Below are 21,251 nucleotides of genomic sequence, written 5' to 3'. Positions count from 1 at the left end.
AGAGTATCCTGTAATTTTTAATGGATATAAACACATAGTTTTTGCTTAATTATGCCTTTCAAAACTGCAGTACATTACAATTTACATATTTAAGCTTCAAAGAAAATTCTTGGAATTATCAAAATTTAAAGGCATTTTATATAAAGGGGACTTTGGGATATTTAGGGAATATAAGACAGTAAAAAATAGGGCACTGTTACATATTAGTGATAACAAGAGAAAATCGTAAATTTACGGTTTCTGCCTGAAAGGCTCCAAGAATAGCAGGTTTAGAAAAAAACAGAAAAAGTGAAATAATGCATTGTAATATTTTCATTGGTTGAAAGCATCAAGTTAGCAAATCCCTTAAAGGTTTATTATGTATGAATTTATTGGGCAGCATGGAGGAGCAGTGTTTAGTGCTGCTATCTAACAAATCTGATTTCACTGGTTTGAATCCATTGACTGTTGTCTGTTTCAAAGTCTGCATGTCACCCCTGCACAGGTTTTTCTCAGGGAATTTAACCTTTCCTTTCATATCCCGAAACAAATACAGGTTAGATTGAATCACACTTCTGAATTGGATAGGTGTGAGAGTGTATGCCACGATGGGTGAGCACCACATTTAGGCTGATTTCCCACCCTGTGACCTCAAACATCCAGTTTCCTAGGCGCTTATCTGTTTTCTCCATGATGAAGTATGCAGTCTCTCCTTACATTTTAGTGGGTTTTCCTCTGGTTACTCCAGTTTTCCTCCATCATCATCATCATCCAAGATATGCAGATTCATTTAATTCATGATTAAACATCCCCTGCGTGAATGTTAGTATGAGTTTAAGCATCTGTAAGCCTTTCGATGGACTGGTGTCCCCTTCTGGTTTGGTTCTTATACCTGATGCTGCCGAGATGGGCTATAGGCCAAGATCCAGAATTGGATTAAAATGGGCCTGGAATTTAATATATTTTTTATAATTTAATTTGATTATATTATTACTCATATTTTAATAAAAAAAAAGAAATGATTTAATTTTGTAGCATTACTTAATGAGTGGGGGTGGCACAGCGGCATAGTGGTAGCACTGCTGCCTCGCAGTTAGGAGACCCGGGTTTGCTTCCCGGGTCCTCCCTGCATGGAGTTTGTATGTTCTCCCCGTGTCTGCATGGGTTTCCTCCGGGTGCTCTGGTTTCCTCCCACAGTCCAAAGGCGTGCAGGTTAGGTGCATTGGCAATTCTAAATTGACCCTATTTGGGTGTGTGTGTGTGCCCTGGCGCCCTGCCCTTGATTTATTCCTGCCTTGCGCCCTGTATTGGCTGGGATTGGCACCAGCAGACCCCCGTGACCCTGTGTTAGGATATAGTGGGTTGGATGATGAGTACCAGATATTTTAATTCCTTGCATGCATCATGAATGGTATCACAAAAAGCTTAAAAATGCTCTTTTCCAAATCGGCATTTCTCTATCCCTCCCCATGCACAACCAAGCTGGCAATGCTCCCACCGTACTGTTTAATTCCACACCTACCCAATGAACACCATGTCACCCAATATTTTGCTGTCAGTCCCACTTGGCTCTCTGATATACAGTGCCTCTCCTGTGTAATTCTTTTTATTTCCTGTTTGTTTTCTCCAAGTTCCCTGCCTGTCAGTAAACTCTCTAGATGGTTGCCCTCTGCAAATGGCTCTGACCTTTAAAGAGGAAAGTTAGGAATTTAAAATGCAGTAAACAAAGAAAGGAGGGGCTTTCAGGGTGTCCAGAAGGTCAGGAATAATACTTGAAGAAAGCAAACGACAGATCCAGTGTTAAATGCTTAACTGAGGTTATTTAACTTCTTTCTTTTATTGCTTGTGCCTGCTTTTAACAAGTTGAAGCAGACAGTGTTATATATGCAGTAAGTCAATATTACACAAGTCCACTCTTTTCCCATAAGAAAACAGTGTGCTTCCCCATAGGCATACATCATTTTCTTAAGCATAAATATTTTTGCATTGCCAGAGTAAAAAAGGTATTTACTTAAATATAAATATGAAAAAATGGAGGAAATATAAAATAATAAAATTCCACCTTCCCCACTTGCACCTTAGTAAGATGAACCTTTTTTCTTTCTGGCAGTAAGGATATTAAACCCACTTAATGACCTCTCTGCTCTCTTTACTTTCTTTACGTCTTTGGGGAACTGCTCTCTGTTTTGTCATACCCTTGCAGCAGGTGGCAGTTTTAAATGGTACTTCCTGGGGGCTTCTTCCAAACTAATATTTATGTCTAATATACTTATTGAAGGCACTCTGGGATATTAGACTGTTCATTTAAAAAAATGATCCCCAAGGGCTAGAGCTTATGCTCAGGCATGACAATAGGGTCTAAGCTTTCTATGGCCTGAAACCTACTACAACTGAGAACATTGGATTGTACTCTGAATTACCCAGAAACATTTAATCTGTGCTAATGTTATGTCATCCTGACAGTCCATAATGCATGCCTGTATCTTGAATATATAAAAGCACTTCCTCAGGTTACCTCGGTTTTAATCCCATCATCCTTAAAGATTTGTCATGTTAGATGGCAATTCCAAACTGGCCCAGTGGGAGTATGTGTGCTCGTTTGAATGGGCCCTTTCTTGTACTGCTGCGCTGGCCAGGGCCATGTTCTGCCTTGTTCTCAGTGTTGCTAGGACCAGCTCTATCCCATAACAACTCTGAACTGGATTAAGAAGGTCTGAGAATGTCATGTGCAGCATAAGTACACAGGCTGAGTGATTACCCAAAACAGTATGAAACAGAATTTTTTATCTACTTTTTTTTTTTCTTCTTCTTCTTTCACTTCACATTACAAAACATGGGCAGCACTGGGCAAACCTCTATTTTAGATATGGAATCCCTTTAAATATACGTGTTTCATATGTTTAGTTCATTTAATTGAAATTATGTTTAAAACACAGTTGCACTGTATAAGAAGAAGTGATGAATGACCACAGTTTTGGAAACCATATAAAACAAGGATACGCTACCTCAGTCAGAAACTGAATCGGCCTTGTGAGTTACTTATCATTACTAGATTTTGTTTTATGCTTAAGGCATAACAACCATAAACCTAATATAATTACGATGTAACTAAAGTGTACTTATTTTGATGTGTCTCTATGTTGAATATGATAATTTTTACGAATTTATTTAGATACAAAGGTGTTGTTCAGTATCAAGCTTTTCTATTGGCCTTTTTTCCCTGGACTTTAGCCATTTCTGCCAGAAGTAATGAATGAAATTCCAGAGGGGAAGGGGAATTATTCCTTACCTCAACTTATAGTTTTAGAGATGTCTTCTGACTCAGGAGCTGGATCAGCTTTGTTAAACTTTACCATAAGTTTCATTTTAAAAATATCTTTGTAAAAGAAAAAAGCAAACATTTTCTGTACAGCTCAATCATGTTTCACAATTATAATAAAAGTAATTTCACATTTTGTGCAAGTTCTGAAAAAAAAAGTCTTTTGATGTAACCTGAGGGTCTTCAACTGTCAAGTGGGTTTTGAGTTTTTGGATGCACACAAATAACCAAAAGTAAGCCTTCTTACTTATCCCTCCCCCTGCACCTCATAATCCCTAAACTGTATCAGTACCTAACGTAAATGCATTTCTCTACCTATAGAAGATTCATGATACTAACGCTTCAGGCTACTTAGAAATTCACTGACAGCAGGTTTATTATCTAAGATTTCAACCATTTGCATTAAGTTCAATAACACAGTTATGTCCCCGAGTGGCAAATAAAATGCTTACAATGAACTGATTGTTCTAGTTACATCTTTTACTGTCCGTTAACCTTTAAAAAACAAGAACTGTAGTAAAATTGTGCAAAAATATCCTTCAATTGTTCTTTAGTTTCTGCTAGGCAAAAAATTTTGTGATGCTGTTCACTTCTTAGGTTAACCTGTTCATTGTAGCCTGGTGTGGTGAAGTTGTCATGTTGTTGAAGACCTTGAAGGATTCGTAAATTGTGGCTTTACAATTAATTGAATGGCTCAACCAGCTTTGTGCAGACTTTCTGTTGTCTACGTCCTTTTAACATTTTGTTGTTGGGTAAAAAAGTTGCCATACATTTTGCTCCAAACCTAAATAAATACTTGAAGCAAAATTGAAAATTACTTTTATAGTAGTTTAAAAACCTTAGTCATTAGCAGCATTAAACGGCATTGCCTATAAACTGCATTAATAATGTGAATGTGTAAATGTATCCATTTACTAAATTTTGCTTTGTAAAATTACTTTATTCAGGTATTAATTTTTTACATATATCTATATCTATATATATATACAGTGTTATGATGTGCACATAACAGGAATGTTATGTACAATTCTTTTTGTCAACTAATTCACTTTTTAGTATCATTTAAAAAATGAAAACAGCAGTTTCTAAACAGTACATCAACCAATTGCAGATTATAGCAAATCGTTTTATTCATTCTTACTACAGTGTTATTCAGGATTACCTTATCTCTCATTTAGAATTCATTTCTGCTTTGTACTCATTACACTTTAGATTCCATCCATCCATCCATTTTCTAACCTGCTGAATCCGAATACAGGGTCACGGGGGTCTGCTGGAGCCAATCCCAGCCAACACAGGGCACAAGGCAGGAACCAATCCCAGGCAGGGTGCCAACCCACCACAGGACACACACCCACACACCAAGCACACACTAGGGCCAATTTAGAATCGTCAATCCACCTATCCTGCATGTCTTTGGATTGTGGGAGGAAACCGGAGCGCCCGGAGGAAACCCACGCAGACACGGGGAGAACATGCAAACTCCACGCAGGGAAGACCCAGGAAGCGAACCCGGGTCTCCTAACTGCGAGGCAGCAGCACTACCACTGCGCCACCTTAGATTCCAACTCCCATAAAAAACAAATTAATTCTTTAATTAATATCTGCTCTTCCATGTGTTATAAGCCTTCAAAGTCCCATTTTGGTAAAGATATCTATCTATCTATCTATCTGTCTGTCTGTCTTGGAAGCATCAGACAGGAGTCAGCTATGGATAGAACATCAGTACATTGCAGGCTGACCTCATGAATATGGTCACAATGGATCTGTTTTAGTTATAAATCAATCTCATAACACATCTGAGGACTGTGTCATATTTAAATGGGGCACATTGCACATACTATACTACAGTTTGTTACGCTGAAGACATCTGCCTGACATTAGATTAAAAGGGTGAAACCAAGATAGAGTGCTCCTCTCTCATAAAATAATTCCTTAAATGATTAAAACTTGAAAGCTGCTCAGTTTATGTGACCATATTTTATAGCATTGCCATGGCCATTACAAATAGCCATGGCTGTAGAAAAATAAACACTTAAAATGCTGAAGCACAGGTGCCACCACAATAATAATGAACATTTAAACACATCAGAAATAAAAATTATCCATGCACTGAAACAAAATCATATGTTAGAATCAAATTTACAATGTTTTCTTAACACGCAGGCACATACAAATTCCAGACAGAAATTAACCATTCAGGAAATAAAACTATGCTGCAAGAGTTGTGAGGCCGCAACACTTTGTACTGTGCCTTCATGCTATTTGCATAAAATGACTGTTCAGAAAAATCAGGAATTTTTTACAAATAATAGGAAAAAATCACATACCTTCTTTTAGAAATTCTTTCTTAAAGTACACTCAACAAATCTGCAATATGGATGTCAATAAATACAACTGAAAAAATCTTGACATGCAACTTTTAAAGGAAAGAGTTGATCTATAAATTCCAAATATACATGTAACCCCTAAGGGACACTGAGAAATATATATTTTTCACAGAATGTATAAAAATGAAATGCAGAAAATGTTATGAATTTTTCTTATGAATGGTGTGTGTTTAAGTGATGTCTGCCTTGTTTTTTGCTAATAAAAACTGATACTTGATTCTTTACTCTGTCATAATTGTGAAGTTAGTATTTGCAGCATGTTCCACTCTAAAAGGCTTTTGAACATTAAAATCAGATGGTCAATCAGAGGTGTACAAAAAGATGTAAACTTTTATCTGTTTTGTGTTCTTTCCATTAGGAACGGGGTAAAATTGGGGTTATTTTCAACGTGGGGACAGATGACATCACAATTGATGAAAATGCTGTCACAGTAAACGATGGGAAGTATCATGTGGTCCGTTTTACGAGAAGTGGAGGCAATGCCACCCTGCAAGTGGACAACCAGCCAATCATTGAACGGTATCCATCAGGTAAGAACCTGTGGAAGGGGGGTCTTATGCACATTTGGGTTTATAGAAGAAGTATGAATACATTATGAAGAGGTTTTGAAAACCAAGTTGCACACGGTGGTTGTGAAAACTTTTTAAAAATAATTTAGGGTAAGGATTCAGTACATCCCTATTTAGTTGCTGATCTTATCTGTTAAAAAGAAATAGCCTTAAGTAATAGTCTGCACTAGATACTGGCTCATGGGATTGTTAGAAGTCAAACGGAAGGAAAGTAAACTTGCTTTTTCATGGCTTTATAAGTAGAAATTATTATATTAGCATTTGCTGTTCATGCATTTTTACAAGTTATTCTTATACTGATTGGAGAGTGTGAGAATTTTGAAAAGGGCTGCTAATCAATTATTATTTGCATTCTTAATATTTTTAGGTATAAAGAATCAATAGTTTTGATTCACATTGCTACTGTATATTGCTAAGGAGTGTTTAGCCTAGATGTTATATATCAGATAGCAGCTAAAAGCTCACAATATCCTTCCTCACATTAGAGCCCTCCTCTTGTTCACATTCATAAGTGAAAAATGCCTAGCAAGTCCCACTTCAGCTGCGCAAGATTAATTTTTCCAGAAGTCTAATTAGCAATTTGACATTAGGCTTAAAAAACAGAAAGACTGAAAACCTTAAAGACGACACATCACTTCTGTCTTGAGGTTTGTGTGTTAAATTTGCCTTCTCCCTGCAGTTCATCTTGATCAGATACTTGAAGTGTCTACACACCACATACAGTATACTGTTAACACAAGGTTTTATGAGAGTCTTGCAGTGACATTTTTTAGTTTATTACAATTCTCCAACTAGGATGAAACTTATATTTTTAAAGATGTTAGAATTTTCAACATTTTTGTTATTGTAAAAATCAGGTTGCTTATGCACAACCACAGAAACAAAATGCATACTGAAATAAACACTGCAATTTTTGTTACTTCCAGAATGGGCTTAGCTAAATATCCAGAGCTCATTTCTGTCATTTTTTATGCTCCAGTTCACCTTCAGGTTATTTTCTCCTGACAAGCAATTCACTTTGACGTTCTGTCTCAGTCACCCAAGGTCAGAAAGTAGGGGTTATGTTGTAGTAGCATTTTATTTGTCTACAAACATTACCCCAAATATTCTGTGACCAGTCAAGCTTCAACTTATAGTACATTTTTTTTTCCAGACCAACAAACTGCCTATCTTGACATTTGCCCAAACTTCCATTAGGAGTCTCAACGGTAACTTTTATTACAATAATTAGAATTTTGTCCAAAGTATAGTACACAAAGTTAACAATGGACAGTTTGCAAAGGTATGAACCCCATCGTGCTGTTACACATGTGAAATCTATAGTACGTTCACTAAATGAACACTAATGGGAAACACTGTACGCAGCGTCCCATTCTATGGATTATATCTGAAGATCTAATATACCATTCCTTAGCTACCTATGCTTCCTCTCTTCATCAGTATCGCACACATTGAAATATGGACACTTCTTGTTTGATTTCCATTCTACCTTTTTGAACTCCTCAGAATCCCTTCAGTACTAGGTATCCTGATCACCCATCAATCCATTCTCAAATCTATCTGAATTTTTGTCTCCCAAATATGCAATAATGCCATTAAATGCTAAATTAATGAAGTGCTGTGCCAGCATGCATTTGACAAAGGAAATAGGGAGAGGTTATTACCTCACTGAAAAAGCAGAAAAGAGCATTATAAAACTGCTTCAGCTGTATAGACTTCTTCAGGTTTGTCACACTTTTTATCAAGTTTTATACTAATATAAAATTTAAAATTATAGAATGTATTATATGGTTTAAAGATTACTTTACACATTTTAATATAATCATTTTTCCATTTATTAAGATATAGTTATAATATTGTCATAATTTTCAAACACAGCTGTAATGTAAGTAGTTATTAGTATCCCCTGAAACTACTTACATAGGCACCTATGATGGTTAATATTTGTTCTAACAAAAGATGTAATAATATCTGCTAATATTCTACAAAGCAGTTTTCACAGTTAGCTCCTTAAGATACCGTGGCAGAATAATCCTATACAGTGTACCTTGGGCCACAGTGGTGCTAAATACAAATAACTTTGACACATAATACCCCAGATGTCAGATGAACATGTTAACAGAAAACATGTACCATTCCCAACTGCAGTTTTCCTAAAATGATTTTTAAAACAGAAACATCTTGATAATGACCGTCTGAAGGAAGAAGCACCTATATGGCAACTTTCATCAGTTCAGCTAACTTGCCTCAAATTATAATAATAGTATGATTTGAAGGTAGGCTTGGAATTCACACTGAATCATATTTTATTGTATATAGTACCTTTTTATCGTTAGTCCCCAAAGTGCATTTGTGGAAGGTTCTAGTTTTGTTTGATATGCCCTTGGTTGGTATCCTAACATTTAGAAAGGGATAGACACTCCTATAGTATCTATGTTTTGACAATGGAGGATGCAAGTAAGTCCTTGTTTAATTGCATTACTCACAGAATAGGGTTATTCAATTAACTACGAGATACACATCAAAGTACAGCAACCTAATACACTACACACAAAAACAATTTAGAGTACAGAACACTTCAAAACAAGCATTGTACCATCAGACTTACAAAGCAAGCCAGCAGCTAGGAATGAACTGGTCATCTTGTAACTTATAGTTTATCTGAAATTGGATGTATACAGGTTCCAGCACCAACACTGAATCACTGTGTGGCCATTGATTAAGCCCATTTGAAAATCTATTGCCAAAATAGATTTTTTTATTTGTAATATTCTTTTAAACAAATCTGAGATTGTGCCATCTATGCAAAAACTAATGTGAGATTTAGTTTCCACCTTTGATATATACACCACACCCTTCCTGTGTGTTGACCACTTTTCAGTTTCAGTTTGATTCTTATACAAAATCTTGCCTTCAGTAAATTGGATCTTAGGTTTAAGTCATGTTTATTGCTTCATCTAGTTAGTTCCTTTGCATTGGAAAATCACTGTGAAATGTGGGTCTTTCACTTTTAGACTGACCATGTTTTTATCAGGCAAAAGTATAAATGTGTGATTTGGGTTTCTGATACCATTTGTTTTACTGGAGATTTGATAATCCAAAACATTGTCAGATTTTTTAATTGAAGTTAGCTTTTTATATGTATTCTTCCCCAGTTCTTTTTTGCGTGTTATGTTAGATATGAGTGATACACCTTGTTAATTGTCTGTGATACACATATGAGTTTGGTATAAAAACAGGGAATGAAGATGAATCTGCTAGCTGTGGTGAATTTAAGAAATGTTGAAGCCTTCCAATCTCTTGTGTGCAACAAAGGTTTTAAAAGTCTCTTGAAAATGATACTCATGAAAGAACACACCTAGGTTTCTGAAGCCAAGTGTCAATTCTATTTACCAAAGTTGTCACCAGAAATTGTATAGATCTGTTTCAGTAATGTTAGATACATTTTCAGACTGACCTTTTTTTGATAAGAGGCTAAAATGCCATAAAATGCCAAATTCATGCAGATTTGATGTTTATTCTTTTCTCATTTCGCACTTGTCAGTTACTGAGTTGCTGTCAGTTGTGTCAGCTTTCAGCATGGCAAGGAATATAAAACTTGCACAGTCTGCTGTGCATGGTATGGTTGATAACACTTCAAACCTGCCAAGATACTGGTCTTGTGCAAAACTTAGGGTAAATCAGTTTTCAAGATCCATAATAGAATTAATTATTGCCTTCACTGTACATTTTCTAATAATCCACAGGAGGCTTTTCACTTCAATCATCTAAGCCAATGTGCAGAGCTCTTAAATGTTTTCAAGCATCTCCACAATTAAGAGTTCTCTAAAACCTCATACATGTTGTTATCCTTGTTTAAATTCTATGGTGTGCAGTTTCTATGCTCTTAGAAGTCCAATTAGTGACCTGGCTTTAGCACACATGGCTTCAGGATCCAAAGAGACTAAACAAGGAGTGGTCTTTGCCCCTATCTGGGGTTTGTGTGTTAATTTGTGATCTTCACACATAACACATCCAGCCCTCAAAGTTGTAATGCATCTAAAGACAGTATTTGTAAGTGTGTTGATCTGGTAATGAGAAATATCTTACTTTCTTTTAAACAGTTCATCTACTCTTGTTGTGTGGATGTAAAGAAATACATTTTGCAACTTTGAGTAGCTTATTGGAAAAGCAAATTTAAAAATCAAAATATACTCATGATAATTGATTAAAAACAGTTCTGTGATTTTTTTTATCACATTTAAAATCTACACAGGTATAAATCAGGTTTCTGTGGTTTTAATTCTGTTGAATCTCTTTGACTGTGGTTTATCTGCTGGTGGCATTACATTTCAAAAGTCAAATGAAGGAATTGCCTTCTGGGAAATATAGGGAGGTTTGGTTGGAACTTATGAACTCCAGATTGGCACAATCTGATTAAAAATTAACAGGGGTTAGTAAAGATAAGCCATTTCAATGAACACAGAGCAGGAGCTTATTACCTTGTTCAACAAAACACTTCCCTGACCTTTCAAAATTTACCTGCTCAAAAAATGTCATCATCTGAGACAGACATCAAGTTTTACTCCAGAACCTTTTTTTTGGTAGATTACTGAGATGCATAAGTTGTTCATTTATGTTTAGTAATTTCTAAAGTTGTGGGAAAATGTGTGATATTTCCTATTAGTGTCTCTAAAGGAAAATATTCTCTGGCATTTCAAAGTGCAGGATTCACACTTTAAAAACTTGCATGGTGGTCATGCATGCATGAGATTTGTATGCACCATTTTAAACTTTTACAGTTTCCTTATTTCAATTGGATGACCTTAAGTATTGTTTTTCTCTCCATCTGCATTGTTTTGTTTATCTTAGGACGTAAAGTATTGTTGTGAGCAATAAGTATACAAAAAGGGGCAAAAGTTACCACAGTCCAATGTACAATAACTCTTTTGGTGCAAGGTGCCAGATAATTTTGTGGATCTCTTTTTCTACTGTATATAAACTCTTTCCAAGATATTAACATTAATGCAGTATCTTTATTAAACCTTTAACTGTTTTCGTAATAAATATGAGGGACATTTTCAGACACTTTACATAATTTCTGAATTCTTGTAATGATTTTATCTGTTGTTCCCTTACAATATACAACATAAATTTGTACTGTATATATATATATATATATAAATATATATATATATATATATATATATATATATTAAGCATTCATTTATTAATTTATTTACATTACATTACATACATTAAAATTATTATAATTGTAACTGGCAAATGTTGTCCCTTTTCGAAAATTAAAAAAGCATTGTAGAACATTTTTCATCCATTCAATGCATGTATATAAAGCACACTACTCATTTGCTGCTGAGCACTGGAAAGAAATGTAGTAAAGCACAAGAACAAATATGTAGTTGAAAGAAATATATAGACTGTTCTTTTTTGAATAAGGTTCTTTAAGATCCAAAAAGTAATAATGTAAGTAATTTATTACGCTGTGGATAGGATATGTCAACTGTCTGACAGTTTATGCCATTTATGATGCCATTGTCCTCCTTTGAATCTCAGTACCAGGGGAGGAGAAAAGTTCCATTCAGAATCAGTGCATGGAAGGACAGATGGGTCCAAACCTAATTGTTTTCCAATATTGTTTGTTTGTTTGTTTGCTGTTGGATTAAGAGGATTTGACAAATAAAAATTCACTTAACACAAGAGACATTTAATGTCGCATATGTTTGTGTTTGTCTGTTTTACTTCTTATATACCATATACTCTATACTGAATGAGAATAGAATGACATTTTCTTTGTTTCTTAACATATTCTTCAATTCTTCAAAATTAAAATCCCCAAACTGTGCCACATTCCATTTGTTGTACAGAACAGTCAGTTCACCATCTGTCCCTCCTTATGTAAAGGGAAGGTTTTTTTTTTTTTATGATGTGATCATGTTGTTTATTAAGTTTATAAGTACTATACTTTTGTGACTTAAAACTGTAAGGACCCCTGCAATGGGAAATGAACTGGTAGAGCAAAAAGTCAACAGAAAGTCATTTTTTAATTAAGTCACCAGTTGACCAGCATACCAACAACAAACATTATGTTACATCTTTTTGGTTTTGGCTTTTTTTTTTGCTCACTGTATACACATTTTTAACAGGTTGTAATACATTAGTCTTTGTTGAATATGCTTCATTTAAAATACTTTGCAGGCAGTGATATTGTTCATTTGTGTACCAGGGGAAAAGTAAAAAAAAATGAAGCACAATCTTGAAGAAGGGCAAAACAAATGATTTCATGGATCCTCATGAAATGTATATTCTGCTTATATGCAAAAAACCTGTGATTTTTGTCCTTTCCTAGCTGTCAATGCATACTGACCTTTAAGTATTTTGACACTCTTGATATCCTTCTGCTGTGAAACATTCTGACCCGTCATTGTTTACACACGTCTTAAACAAATACTATCATACACTGATAATTTCTGTATTATCTATATCTATTATTTATTTATTTATTATATTACATATCTTACACATCAATATTGCTGCTACTTCTTTGTCCTATCTTTGCACAATGTCTTGTCTTGATTGTGTTTTAATTTTAAATTTTTACATTTTAATTCTATTTTTAATTTATTATTTGCACATCATGTTGTTACACTGTGGACCCTGAGCTTCGCAATTTCGTCTATCTGTATATTTGTATATGGTTGAGATGACAATAAAGTTCACTTTGATTAGTGTTACTGCCAAATAAGCACTTTTGACCATCTGGATTGGTGATTTGCCTATTGACGCATCCAGCCTGGTCACTATCGGAGTGGGATTTACTCATTTTCTGCAGGTTTGTGAATGGACTCCATTAGCTACCCTGGATTTTCCCTTGACTTGGCCTTGTATGAGTATGTTTGCTGAAACATTAAAATGGATTGAGGAGGATAGAGTGAGTGAATGGATCAAATTTTCATTTAATTTTGGTGAACCCATATCCACCACAATTTTGTTTTGTCTTGTTTAACTGCAACTAAAATATCATTTTAAATATCATTGAAGCAATAGAAGAAGGGAAATTGTTTAGAGGAAAAATGAAATCCTTCCAGACTAAAATGCATAGATACCTTGTTACCTTGACTCATAACCAATGCAAATTTAATAATGCAGGAAAAAAGAATATTAATATTGCATAAGGACAACACTTATAATGATACAAATAAATGAGAGAATTATTTCACTGCCACCCACACAGAAGATTTATCATGACTACCAATAATAACACATCATTGCTTCCACCTTGAAGGACATCTATTAAATAATACAGCAGTTCTGATCAGCGTGATGAAGTTTGCTTAGTAATATTTTATAATGAGGTTTCTGTCTGAATTCATGTGAATTTCACATGTTTAGAAGTAGAAAAATAATATTTGTAAAAGAAATGTCCATTGATTTAGTTGCAAAATTGTCTGTTCCACCTCAAGGATGTCATAAGTCAGACTTTTTGAGTTTATTTTGCCAGAATTTACTAATTAGATCTTAAATAAAGTAACATCTTTTCACCATGACTTGCCAGATAAGGATGAAATTAATGATAGTTTTTGAATAAAATGACTGTAATTTATTTTATGTGGAGGATCAGTGAAGAGGGAAAGGGGAACAGGTGTTTTTTAAATAAATACCAAGAATTGGCATTGCTTTATTTTATTCCTTTGGAGGAAGCAGCCCTGATTACCCAGTTGCAATGAGACTTTTTATACTTCATAAATGCACATAATGCAAGTGAAATATAAGTGGATAAGCACATTGCTGATAAAATTGCAACATTTATTTTTGAGAGTGGCGTGCAGTTCACCGCATACTTAGGGGGCATTATGACATGATCAATAGCAAGAGCCTTCAAGGGCTGTTATTGCACTCAAAGAAGTAGCTGTTGCAGATGTTCCTACAATAAGTTAATGGTACACTTTATTGACATTCTCTGTGTGAATTAGAGGGTGCACAACAGCACTGGGAGGCCAGAAAGGCCAAACGCTTCTATTTAAAAAAAAAAAAAGGCTCTTTCAGCATAAGTACTTTACATTTCTAAAAACTTTAAAGGTTAAAATACTGCAATTTAGTCCAAAATGATGTAGAAGTTAAAAAAAATAATAAGTCCTCCATTTGTCTCTGGTTTCTATTCCTGGGACTCAGTGGAATGACTTTTTAGCAAATACTGCATTTTTCTTATTGGCCTTTAAGACATTGTTTCAGATCAGAGGGGTTTTATGAGTGTGTCAAGTCTAAGTTCATCATCAAAGTGAGGTATATACTGAGTCATTTTTAAGATGTGTTATCTTTACTATTTAGTAAATCTGATGATGCACAAGTTACAATTCAAGATTTCTACCTGCACACTTCCCTAGTGTGTGAGGTTTTCCTACTACATTCAGAAATATGTTGAGGTTTTCTTTGTTGCTTAATGCTGCCATTCAGTTGGTACCCAAAATGTGCTCTAGTAACAGTCCAGAATATACCTTTGTGACCAACGAAAATGAATCTCTCAAAGTAAAGGATTTGTCATTGGTTAATATCTCAGAGATTGAATAATGAAACCTTAACACTGGGCCAAGCGACTTTTGTGATGGTTCAAAACAAGAATTGTAATTAGGAACCAGAAAGTTCTTTATGAAAATAAAATTGCATAATGGAAAGAGACTTTCCTTTAGTTTTCATTAAACTTTCAAGAAGTTACAGCCATTCCTCACTCTATATACAAATGTTAGCAAAAGTTCTTAAAAGGATGTAACAAAAGTTCTTAAAACATAAAAAAAAATAAACTTACAAAATAGGCAATATATAACTATCCCAAACACTGGAAATCATGGCAACTGGAATCAAGATTTTCAAAGCTTGAAGAACACTCCAACTGCATTGATTCACATATTCTCATACCTGAAGTGTTATTTGTAATGTAGAAAAATCAGTTTATTAACTTATATTCAGGAAAGAACACTGTAAACTAGATTGCAAAATTAGTTTGTTTCAGATATATAGCAGGTAGCAATAAACAGGACACACCTGACTCCATTACATGAATTGCCCTTTCGAAAGAGTAATAATAATACATTTTATTTATATAGCGCCTTTCCCATGCTCAAGGCACTTACAGAATATAAGAAAGAACGGCAGGGTATACAGTATATAGCATAGTACAAAGCAAATAAATAAATAAAGAAGATTACGGCAGTAAATTCAGAGAAAGCCTAACAGACAACATAATTGATGGTTTAGCACACACACACACAGGTTACATGAGCATCTTGACAGAGAGGTAAACTGAGAGAAGGGTAATAAAGTCAAGTAGAGCGAAAAGCGTCCTGAACAGATGAGTTTTGAGTTGTTTTTAAAAAGAATTCATGGAGTCAGCTGATCTGATTAATTTTGGTAGGTCATTCCAGAGTCTGGGCGCTATACAGCTGAAGGCCGTGTCACCCATGGAGTGAAGATTGGTGAGGGGCACAACAAAATTGCCAGAATCAGAGGACCTTAGTGGGCGGGCAGGCACATAGTGATGGAGAAGGTCACTGATGTAGTTTGGCGCTGATGTAGTTATTTAAGGCTTTGTAGGTTATTAGTAGGATTTTCTATTTGATTCTGTAAGACACAGGGAGCCAGTGAAGACGGAGCAGGATGGGTGTTATGTGCTCACTGCTGCTGGTTTGAGTAAGGACTCTTGCAGAGTATCTGTATTTATGTGTACATTTTAAAAAAAACGTTAGCAACGGTTTTTAGAAAGTCACATCAAACTGCAAAACAGCTAAAATACTTGCTAGAAAAACTTGAATACAAAGCAGCTCACCTGAACTGAGCAGTCATATTATGTATTCAACAAGGCTAAAATGACAAGCTTTTGTGCCATCCTAGCATTTTGTTCTGCACATAATGACTTGAAAAAGAGCTGAGTGGAGAAAAATGTTGTCGTTTTAATCTCGTTTAGAAAATATTGTGAATGTACAGCTTGGTTGAGCAGCATATTGTGCTACCTATACTGAAATGACCCCCCTTCAGATGCCCCCTTGCAGCATATTACACCAGCAATGATGCTCAAAGTCCAGGTAAACATATTAAAGTAAAGCACAGCAAGTGACTGGAAGCAAATTTTAAACATATATTCACAACTGATACATTCAAAATTACTTGTGGTCAAATAATCCAGTGCAGCGCAGTTCTACTATACCCTGTTTGAACTCCAGATTACACTTGGCTACAGCATGCACAACTTTAAGGATAACCTCAGATGCATTGCTTTATTGAAATGCATTATAGACCAGTTGTCTTAAATAGCAATTTCAGGATAAATCACTCATATAGCAAAATTGCTAGTTGATACAGTTCTATGATGCTTTCTATTAAAGATAACTTTTTCTTGCTGATCAATTAATTCAGTTTAAAAATAAAAAACGGCTCTTATCATTTGGAAACTCACCGCTAATGCCCAAGAGACAAAAGCACCAAAGTCTTATCACAATGAAAGAAAAAATAATTTTGATTGGAAAAAATATTAGGAAAAACTTGAAGACTTCATGTAAAACGGGGCGGAGTGGTGGCTCTGTGCTGGTATCCAGAAGGTTGCCGGTTCAAATCCCCATCACTGCCAAAAGAGGTCCTACTCTGCTGGGCCCTTGAGCAAGACCCTTAACCTGTAATTGCTCCAGGGGCACTGTACAATGGCTGACCCTGCACTCTGACCCCAATGTTTATGCAAAAACTAACAAATTCCTAATACAGAAATTGTATAAGGTGAAATATAGAACAAAAATAAATTGCATATATTGTTCAAAAATAATTGACTTTCCTTTGTTGATATAATATTATGCTGAACCTGCCAACAATGCAAATTTCAGAAGCTGAATTGCAGTACTGTATACCTATAAATACAAACCCATACAAATGTGTTGTTTCTAAAAGTTCAGTTTACAGTTAAAGAACCTAACAACAGTGACTCGCCAATTAATTAAGTTGGAATGAGAATTTCTATGCATTAGGACCACCCTGTTACTGAAGAAGTAAAAGATGAATGTTAGTTAGAATTGAAAGTACTTCATCCTATCCTCACCACATAATTTCCAACAGTCAAACTCCTAAATAGTGCAAAGGTGAGGAACTGGTGTAGTGGTTAGGATTACTGCCCTACTGCTCCAGGAGGATGTTGGTTCAGTTGCACCCTTATTCGCCTGCCACATGTATCAGACATTTGTGTTAGGTTGTCGGCAAATTAATATAATCTCAGTTAGCGTGACTTTTGATGAACCATCCGTGTTTAATTTAATTCTTGTGTTCAATAATACTAGCATTGTCTTTGTCTTCTCTCAATCCTGTTATGGAAAAATTGGGCATTAAAACACTGATCAAAAAATACAGTGAATCCAAACAGATTCTAATAAGGCTTGCATTGCTGAAAAACATCAAGATCAAAATGAAAGAGATGTTTCTCTTTGAGCGGTTCTTTTTTGTTTTAAGAAGGGATATTAACTTATCATTAAACATGTTTGTACCATTGAGGAAGTAAATATGTTCAATTACAGTAACCTGCTTCTTCTTCGATTTATAAAAAGTGACTAGAAGCTGTCCAGGCAGTAACAGACACAAGATTTTAGTATAATCACAAAAGAAAATAAATGTATTTAATGTCCCAGCTTGGAAACAAACTTTCAATCTACAGTAAGCAATGTGAGGCATTGTACAAGTGTGCTGTTAAATGGAAATATTAAAATAGGTAATAGCTCAAACTACGCCTTAAAACGTTTAAGTGGCATTGAATGTTTTCCGTAGATTGCCTAATTGAAGCACTTAATTGTCCCACCTCCCGAACAATATACTGTATAAAAACCCATACACAAAGACACACAGTCACAATTTTACTTATGATATCACAAAATGTACTCAGTAGTTGTTTTCACTGAATTGACAGGATAATTTTAATAGTCCCATTTTTATTTATTTTTTTCAGTCCTTGCACTGTCACTCACAAATCAAAAAGTATCAAATGTTCAAAGCCAATGACCCCATGCATGGTTTGCAAGAGCCACACACAGTAATAAACAAAGATTGTAGGATCGAAGCTAAACATAAGTAATTGAGTTCAAAACAATTATTGTGTAGAACGTAAAGAAGCTTCTAGGACTGTGTTTATACTTTTAAAACAAAGCATTTATAAACAGTGTAATGCATATGCACAAGGAACAATTTAATTATATCACAAACTCTCCATACTCATACGCTCATACTACTAATGGATACTAACCAAAGTACAATAGGAATGAAGGGCACCTTTATATTAGCCTTAAGTAAGTTACTCACAGACAAAGAAAATTAAATGCACTAGTGATAATAAGACCAACCCTTTTATTTTACTTTTGTTATGGTCCTTGTTTTTTTATTATTGTATATTGGCTCAAGTATATAACATAAATTAAAACAGATAACATTTTAAACATCTCTAAATAGCACTTGGCACCCATGTAGATTCCACTCATTCTGAAATAAAATACAGTATAAAGCATGGCTTTGACTGTCATCACCACTGGTCGCATGAATCCTTGGCAAACTTACTGCATCTTAGTAAGCATAAATGCACAAATCAAGTACAGTGCAATTTTCTTGTAACTTTCCTTAACCTTTTGCAAATATTCAGAAAATGATTAGCAATGTTTCGAATCATGTCATATTCTATCACACCTTGAAAGCTCATGTTGTGTGACCTAAAAAAACACCAATAGCTAAAGAATGCAAAAGAAAGTTTTGATTTCTTTTCTGTTTTTTAGGTTCCATTCTAATCTTTGGACCATAAATTTAGTTTTTAGTCTCTTTATCTCTCTCATTACATATTTTCACTAACTATTCCTATGTCTTGTCAGTTACATCTTTTTAACATGAAGATTAATTTGTGAAACAGGTAATCTGTTGAAATATTGAAAGATACTTCCTGTGCACATCACACTTTCACATTATACTGTAACTGTTTAATGTCTATTTATCTGCAGTGTAATAAACTGCATATCTAGTGTCTGTCTTGAGCTGTGTGTCAGGAACTAACTGGGGCTCTGCCACTGCCCTTCTTTTTTCCCTTCATCCTTGGCCCCTCCCTTCTGTGTCTGTTGCTATGCAACATTAATGACATGAGAGGAGGGGCATGGGTAATGAAAGGGAAAGGCATAGATGCTGATGTTGCTCTAGCACTGCATATTTAGTGCCTTTGGCAAATCCCTCCACTTGAGCTGTTCCTCTCATTTGGTAATTGCTATGTACAGTATTTAGTGTTGCATAACAGTAAACCCAGAGATCACGGAGTGTGGGAAATAGCAGGTAAAAGTAAGGGTTTAAAGACAGATCGTTAGTCAATTCCTGACTCTATTCAAGTAAAACATATTGATTATACTATGCCATGTTTTATATTAAAATATTAGTGTCTTGATTTGTGCTGATAACCCAATTCATGCATTGTCCCGGCCTAGGGTGGTAGACTCACACTGTGTATCAGTGCACGGCCTGCACTTGCCAACAACCCACTGAGTGCATGCTTCTTGTCTGGTGTTTACTTTTGTGAAGCCTAGCATAGGCCAGTAGCATCATTAGTCTATAGTTTATAGTATGGAATATAACTTGTGAGTGTTCTATAGGTGGATGATGCTGAAGTGTGCATCTCTCTGTACTCATTTGTGTGATTTTTGTTTGCAAGAAAATAAGAATGATCTTATTTTCTTCTACATTTTGCATCAATAAAAAGCCATCATCTATAAATGATTTAGTTATTCAGCTCACCTGTCTAAAAGCACATTCAGAATTTAGTAAAAATGCAAAAACAAAGGGCTCTTGGCATTAATTTGTTCTAAGAAGCCAACTCATTACTTTGTTCTTCCACCAACAATTACATTCAGACATTGCACATATTTATCTCTGTCAATTCTAGTTCAGTTGAAAAGTTCTAACAAAATGGTATGGAATTACTTCATTTTTGCACAGAAAACATCATGTTTTTCTTTGTAATGTGTTTAATCTGTCTCTAAAATATGGCGTTATTTCAGTGCCACTATTCTGAGCACACGTAAAAAAATATTGAGCGCACGTAAAAAGATTGCAAGTGCAAGTGTTGCATTTTGAAGAGAAATTTATTTTGAGCGTACAAAAGCTGAATTTGAGTGAACAAAATTCATTGCTGCGTGCAAAAAATGTATTTCAGTGTTTGCGCTTATCCATATACACACACACAATAGCACCCCTCTCGCTCAGTTTTTTCATTTGCGCTTGCTCGCAATGTGTTGCTTGCGCTCACAACATTTTCTGCTGCGAGCGCTCAACTCTCTGTACACCGTTATAAGTGTGCCACAAAACCAACCAATCACAGACTTGGTTTCAAAAATTCTGATTGGCTCTTACGGTCTCCAATCAGCTCGCAAGCTGCTGCATTCCGGACACCGGAAACACTGTCCACTCAGCCTCGCTTCTTGCAGATAGAGGGAGTTTTGATTTACTCTGCAGCCAAAGAAGAGAAAATAATTAAAGATATTATCCGCAAATTGGGGTTTAATTGAGTTTAGCTGGATTTAGCTACATTTCGGACTGTTTCCGGAATGCAGCAGCTAGCGAGCTGATTGGAGACCGTAAGAGCCAATCAGAATTTTTGAAACCAAGTCTGTGATTGGTTGGTTTTGTGGCACACTTATAACGGTGTACAGAGAGTTGAGCGCTCGCAGCAGAGAATGTTGTGAGCGCAAGCAACACATTGCAGCAAGCGCAAATGAAAAACTGAGCGAGAGGGGTGCTATTGTGTGTGTGTATATGGATAAGCGCAAACACTGAAATACATTTTTTGCACGCAGCAATGAATTTTGTTCACTCAAATTCAGCTTTTGTACGCTCAAAATAAATTTCTCTTCAAAATGCAACACTTGCACTTGCAATCTTTTTACGCGCCAATATTTTTTACGGTGCTCAGAATAGTGTCACTGAAATAACGCCATACTAAATGCTCCA

At 35.3% G+C, this 21,251-nt stretch overlaps 1 protein-coding gene across 8 annotated transcripts in view; it reads left to right on the top strand.

The window, feature by feature from the left end:
- LOC120539266 (neurexin-2-like) overlaps positions 1-21,251 on the top strand; it is a 2,018,463-nt gene that overhangs the window by 1,869,537 nt on the left and 127,675 nt on the right. For all 8 annotated transcript variants that reach the window (XM_039769182.1, XM_039769181.1, XM_039769180.1 and 5 more), the window contains one exon: positions 6,047-6,218. In XM_039769182.1, coding sequence (XP_039625116.1) covers positions 6,047-6,218 — 172 coding nt within the window. The remainder of the gene's footprint in view (positions 1-6,046; positions 6,219-21,251) is intronic.

The sequence above is a fragment of the Polypterus senegalus genome, chromosome 11 (genome assembly GCF_016835505.1).
Source record: "Polypterus senegalus isolate Bchr_013 chromosome 11, ASM1683550v1, whole genome shotgun sequence".
Taxonomy (NCBI): Eukaryota; Metazoa; Chordata; class Cladistia; order Polypteriformes; family Polypteridae; genus Polypterus; species Polypterus senegalus.
The sequence above is the reverse complement of the archived record's forward strand: the minus strand, read 5'-3'. Positions and strand labels throughout refer to the sequence as shown.